Source organism: Prunus persica, chromosome G7 (assembly GCF_000346465.2).
Source record: "Prunus persica cultivar Lovell chromosome G7, Prunus_persica_NCBIv2, whole genome shotgun sequence".
Lineage (NCBI taxonomy): Eukaryota > Viridiplantae > Streptophyta > Magnoliopsida > Rosales > Rosaceae > Prunus > Prunus persica.
In genome coordinates, this window is record NC_034015.1 from 2,446,478 (window position 1) to 2,452,808 (window position 6,331).

Genomic DNA, 6,331 nt, shown 5'->3' on the forward strand with positions numbered 1-6,331 from the left:
TAAACATGGTTTCAAAATCTCAAAGTAAGAAGGCTTAAGAGTCAAAAGGTCAAGGCCAGGACATTGCAGTTTCAAAGGCACAAATGGGTGAAGCCAAATCAGTTTCAAGCAATCCCGCAAAGAAGATGAGATTTACTTCATCCTCCGAGAAAGACCCAAGCTCTGCGACATTTGATGAAGAGACAAAATTGACTCGCGGTATCAACACAATAAGCCGTGTTGTGAAGAGGAAAATCCAGAAGATTAAGCCTATGGTTTAGTACAATAAAAGTGGCAGACCACATGGCAATGCTGCTATTGAGATGCAGAGTTACATTGGTGTTTTGGCATGCACTAGAGTCCCTCTTGTGGACAAGAAATGGACTCAATTACCCAAGGACCCGAAGGAGCAGATTTGGGAAGCTGTTCACATGGCTCATGTTGTTAGGGAAGGGGGCAAGAAGATGGTGCTGTCTTCTGCCGCAAAAAATGGAAGGATTTTAAGTCTACCTTAACTAGGCAGTTTCTCCTTCCATTCAGAAATGAGAAGGAGAAGTTAAAAGAGCCCCCTTAGATTTATAACTTCATAGAGAAATCGCAATGGGATGCCTTTGTAGCTTCAAGGTTATCCCTAGATTTTGAGGCTGTGCATTCTGAGCAGTAGTCCCCCAAGTTCGCGGTAAGAAGGTACTTCTTGCTTGGGGATTTGTAATTTTAAGTGCACTGGCCGAGCAACAACGTAGTTTATCTTCCAGGGCATATAGTGCACTACCCACAGTCCCCCAAGTCCCTGGGTAAGAAGGACATTGGAGGGAGGGAACTTGCAACAAAAAGCCAAGGGGTTTGCAAGTCCCCATTTTGTTATGCAAGGGTGCCGAAGGGCATCATAGTACACTGAAGTACGGGGGTGCCGAAGATACAAGACTTGCATGTTGCAGACAAGGTGTTGAAGGGAACGTAGGTGCCGAAGGCATAAGACTTGCATGTCGTAACGTAGGGCTCATCAATGGGCCCGGTCAAGCTAGCCCTGCCCAACTTTAATGGGCTTGGGCCGGGCTTTAAAGAGGAGAGAGAAAATATCGGGCCAGATTTTTTTAGAAAATTCAAAGCCCAAGCCCAACCCATAGGCCGGGCTTGAGAAAGCCCATCGGGTCGGGCCAGGCTAAGCCCAACGGGCCAGGCCGAAACGGGCCTACTTCATTCGAAAAAAATCATAAACTTAATCATAAGGGCATTTTAGTCCAAATTTGAGATTAAACTCACTTAATTCCAATATTTTCACATCAAACCAAATTTATAAAACACCCAATAAAGTCACACAACTTAATAAGATTTTCCACAAAAATAATAAAACCAAGTACTATTTTTGAGGTTATTACATAATTAGACCGTAATACTTTTTAAGAAATAATTTTAAAAAATAATAAGTATCAAATTTTTTATTTATTTAAAGAACGGTATGAATAAATATGCAAATGTTTGGTGATGTGTTTAAGAAAAGTATTATTATATTTGGTGGTACGATTATATTTCATGATATGATTATATTTGGTGATATGATATGTTGTTCATCTTATTTATATATATATAATTTTTGTATTAATAATTGACACAAATTAATGTGCTAATCGTCAAATTATAAACTAGGAATGAGTAAAGAAAAGTAAATGAAATGAAACAAATTGTATATGTGATTTAAGTGATATAATCATAATCTTAAACTCTTATTTATACATAATTGTATATGTATGCGGGCCTAACAGGCCGGGCTTTTGTGGGCGGGCCGGGCTTCCTTGGGCTTAATTGGGCCTGGCCTATGGGTCAGGCTGGGCTTCAGACACCCAAGCCCAAGCTTAGCCCAGCCCAAGATCGGCCGGGCCGACTTTTTTTCAATGGACCGGGCCGGCCCCCATCGGCCCATGACCCCGCGGGCCAAATGATGAGGCCTATAGTAAGGCAATGTGCCTAGGCACGAGGATGCAGAAGGTGTAAAACTTGCATGTCGCAAAGCGATGTGCCTAGGCATGTGGGTGCAGAAGGTGACATCAAGCTTGCATGTCGCAGGCCGATGTACCTAGGCACGGGGTGCCCAAAGGCAAATGGATGCCAAAGGTGACACAAAGCTTGCATATTGCCAGGCAATGTGGCTAGGGACGGGGGTGCTGTAGGAAAAGGGGATGCCGAAGGCGACACACAGTTTGCATGTTGCAAGGCCATGTGGCTAGGCACGGGGTGCCGAAGGTAAAGGGGATACCGAAGGCACAAAGCTTGCATGTCGCAGGGCGATGTGGCTAGGCATGGGGGTGCTGAAGGTAAAGGGGATGCCGAAGGCGACACAAAGTTTGCATGTTGCAAGGCAATATGGCTAGATAAAGGGGTGCTGAAGGAAAAAGGGATGCCGAAGCACGAAGCTTGCATGTCGCAGGGCGATATGCCTAGGCACGGGGGTGTCAAAGGTAAAGGGATGCTGAAGGCGACACAAAGCTTGCATGTTGCAAGACAATATGGCTAGGCACTGGGGTGCCAAAGGCAAAAGGAATGCACAAAGAACTAATCTTGCATGTCGCAAGGTAATGTGCTTAAGCACGAGGGTGCCGAAGGAGAAGCGGGTCGTGCAAGCATCTCCTGCATGATAGGAATGGTGCTTGCCGATCGGCAGGGGTGTAATGTGCTTAGACACGAGGGTGCCGAAGGCAAAGAGGGTTGCCGAAGGCACAAAGCTTGCATGTCGCAGGGCGATGTGCCTAGGCATAGGGGTGCTGAAGGCGACACAAAGCTTGCATGTTGCAAGGCAATGTGGTTAGGCACGGGGGTGCCAAAGTCAAAGGGGATGCCGAAGGAATAAATCTTGTATGTCGTAAGGTAATGTGCTTAGGCATTGGGGTGTTGAAGGAAAATGGGATTGCTGAAGGAGAAGCGGGTCGTGTGAGCATCTCTCCTGCATGGTAGGAACGGTGCTTGTCGATCGACATGGGTGTAATGTGCTTAGGCACGAGGGTGCCAAAGGCAAAGAGGGTTGCCGAAGGCATAAAACTTGCATGTCGCATGGCGATGTGCCTAGGCACGGGGGTGCCAAAGGTGAAGGAATGCCAAAAGTGACACAAAGCTTGCATGTTGCAAAGCAATGTGGCTAGGCACGGGGGTACCGAAGGCAAAGGGGATTGCCGAAGGCACAAAGCTTACATAGAAGAAAGGAGAATCGACAAAGGCTTCTTGTGTCGATTCCCACAGACGGTGCCAAACTGTTGATGCTCTTTATGGGAAGGTCAACTTAGGTAGAGGTGGAATGGTGGATGATGTGTGAAGATGTGGGCCTTCAATATATGTGTGAAGGTTTCGAGCAAGCGATAAATATACAGAAGACAAGATATACGTGGTTCACCCTTGATGGATGGGCTACGTCCACAGAGAAATATATTCTCATTATGATAATGTTTGTTTACATTTGTATAAGGGGATTAGACCTAAAGATAAAGGGAAGAAGGCCCAAGGCCTAAGGTACAAAGCCCAAGAATCCAAGACCCAAAACCATTTTTTAAGAGGAGAGTAGTCTTCTTTTATAGGTGAATGAGAGTCTCCACCTCTCGTAGTCTTCCAATGTGGGACTCTTGACATTGCGCCTAGTTGTGACTTGTGGCAAGACTTCTTTGGTTAAGGTGATGACCTCTTAAAGCATGGCACGTGGCTGATCTTGCTTAGCTAGTTGCTCGATTAGTCATGGTATCGACATGCTCAATTCAGCTGAGGTAGAACATTAGAAACCTTTGCATTGGCCCAAAAGAAATTAGCATATCCATCAGCTATACATAACTCAAATCCTATTGTACAAGGTGATAAATACAAAAAGTTGACAAGGAATGGATTCTTAAGAAAGAAAATTTTTAACCATAGAGGGTAGCTAATACCAATGAAACTATATGTAAGGAACCAGTAACTACAACAATTCCTAAACGATCCCTGGTTCTTCCTCTGAGAATCTGATTTGCTGTATTCAGGGAAGCTTGAAAATGAAGCCTCTGTGGCCAACATGAGTTTATTTCCCAACTTGCTTAAGCAAATTAACTAATCCACAGACAAATCTTGATGTTATGACGTTTCGTCATGGAGAACATCTATTCCCAGTTCCATGGAAGCTTGGATCCAGCAATTCCTTAACAATGAGGTTGCAATTGTCTGAGATTTTGACCCATCAATGCTAGCTTCTGTCAAAACAGCATCTTCGACATTACCACCTAAAGAGAAGAGGTCGAAGTCTCTATGATGAAGGTAACATTACAACCAGGAAGTACTGAAGATATAATAATCATAGTAATTGAGTACCGACTTTACCTGAAAGGCACTCCCTTGCAAAACCAAGATGATCTTTGTTGCTATTGTTAGTTTCTAGATTTACTGAGAGGAAATAGAGTGGGAGAATTGAATACTTCATTAAGTGAAAGATGGCTGTTAAATAGCCTTACAAAAACAGAAAAGAAACTTGTACGGCTCCATGACCTACTGCATGATCACATGACAAACAACTCCTAAATTTAAGAGATCTTCCTAAAGAAACATTCAAACTCAGCTACTTCCCTAAAACATAGGGTTATTCCAACTAAACAGAAATACTTTAATAAATATTAAATAACTTCACATCCTCCCCTAAACTGAAAAGTAATTGAACTTTCAGTTTAAACTCGAACTTAAACAAATCCCAAGTGCTTCTCGCATCCTTATGTAAGCCTCCAACTTTAATGGCCTAGTTAGAATATCAGCCACCTGCATATTTCTTGGACAGTGTTCTAGTTCAATGACTTCATCTCTCGCAAGATCTCGAAGAAAATGAAATCTAACATCAATATGCTTACTCCTCCCGTGCATTACTGGATTTTTTGATAATTTGATGGTAGAACTATTATCACAAATGATCACAGTAGGCTTTTCCTATTTAGAACACAATTCTTCGAGTATCCTTCTCAACCAAATAGCTTGGCATGCACACGAGGCTGCAACTATGAATTCAGCTTCTGTTGTAGAAAGAGTGACAATAGGTTGTTTTCTCGAAGACCAAGCTACAACAGCTGAACTTAACAGAAATACGTATCCAGATGTACTTTTCCTATCATTAAGATCCCCAACATAATCATTGTCGCTGAATCCCATCAGTTTTGCTCCAACTTTCCTCTTGTAAAATAGACCAAGATCAGTTGTTCCTTTCAAATAGCGTAACACTCTCTTAGCTGCTTGAAAATGAAGTTCAGTGGGTGATTCCATGTATCTGCTAATAAGGTTCACAGCAAACATTGGATCAGGCCTTGTAGTAGTTAGATACATTAAACTTCCCACTATTTGCTTGAAGTAAGTGCTGTCAACTTTCTCTCCTCCCTCATCCTTGATGAGCTTTGTTTCTGGAACTATGGGATTTTGAACCGAATTGTAGCCTTCCATATGAAATCTTTTGAGAATCTCCTCAGCACATTTCTTTTGTCCAATGAAAATCCCATTGTTTGACTTCTTCACTTCAATTCAAAGGAAGTAGTGCATTTTCCCCAAGTCTGTCATCTCAAATTCCTCCATCATGGACTTCTTGAAGTCTTTGAACATATCTGCTCCATTTCCTGTGAATATTAGATCATCCACATAAAGACACACAATGAGAATCTTCCCTTCTTTACCAAGTTTGACAAACAAGGTATGCTCATAAGGACACTTGATAAATCTAGTCTTCAAGAAATGTGACTCTATATGACTATACCAAGCTCTCGGAGCCTGTTTTAGTCCATATAGAGCCCTTTTTAGTTTGTAGACCTTCTGTTCTTTTCCTTTTTGCACATATCCAGGGGGTTGATCAATGTACACTTGTTCATTGAGCTCTCCATATAAAAAGGCAGACTTCACGTCGAGTTGGTAAATGGACTAATCATTATGTGCAGCTAAAGATATAACCAAACGTATGGTATCATGACGAACTACGAGAGCAAATACTTCAGAATAATCAATACCATATTTTTGAGTATATCCTTTAGCTACTAACCTGGCTTTGTGCTTGTCAATCTCCCCATTTTCTTTGAACTTAGTCTTGAATATCCACTTCACTCCAACTGTTTTTTCTCCTTTAGGCAAATCAACCAACTTCCATGTGTTGTTTCTTTCAATCGTTTGTATCTCCAGGTCCATGGCTTTTCTCCATTTTGAACTCTTTATAGCATCATCAAATGTGTTGGGATCATTGCCAGCAAACAAGGCAAATTGAGCAATATTGTCATCATCTAAGAGCTCATTACCAATCACATAATCAGTCATCCAACCAGGGGGTCTTTTCTGCCTTGGTAAATTTGAGGAGACTTCATTAAATCTTGGCTCAATAGGTTCA

General features: G+C 42.2%; 1 protein-coding gene across 1 annotated transcript; it reads right to left on the bottom strand.

The window, feature by feature from the left end:
- On the bottom strand, positions 4,066 to 5,406 carry LOC109950223 (uncharacterized mitochondrial protein AtMg00810-like). The gene is made up of 2 exons (XM_020568310.1): positions 4,961 to 5,406; positions 4,066 to 4,234 (listed from the first exon to the last, which is right to left on the bottom strand). The coding sequence occupies exons 1-2, from the start codon at positions 5,404 to 5,406 to the stop codon at positions 4,066 to 4,068; spliced, it is 615 nt and encodes a 204-aa protein (XP_020423899.1).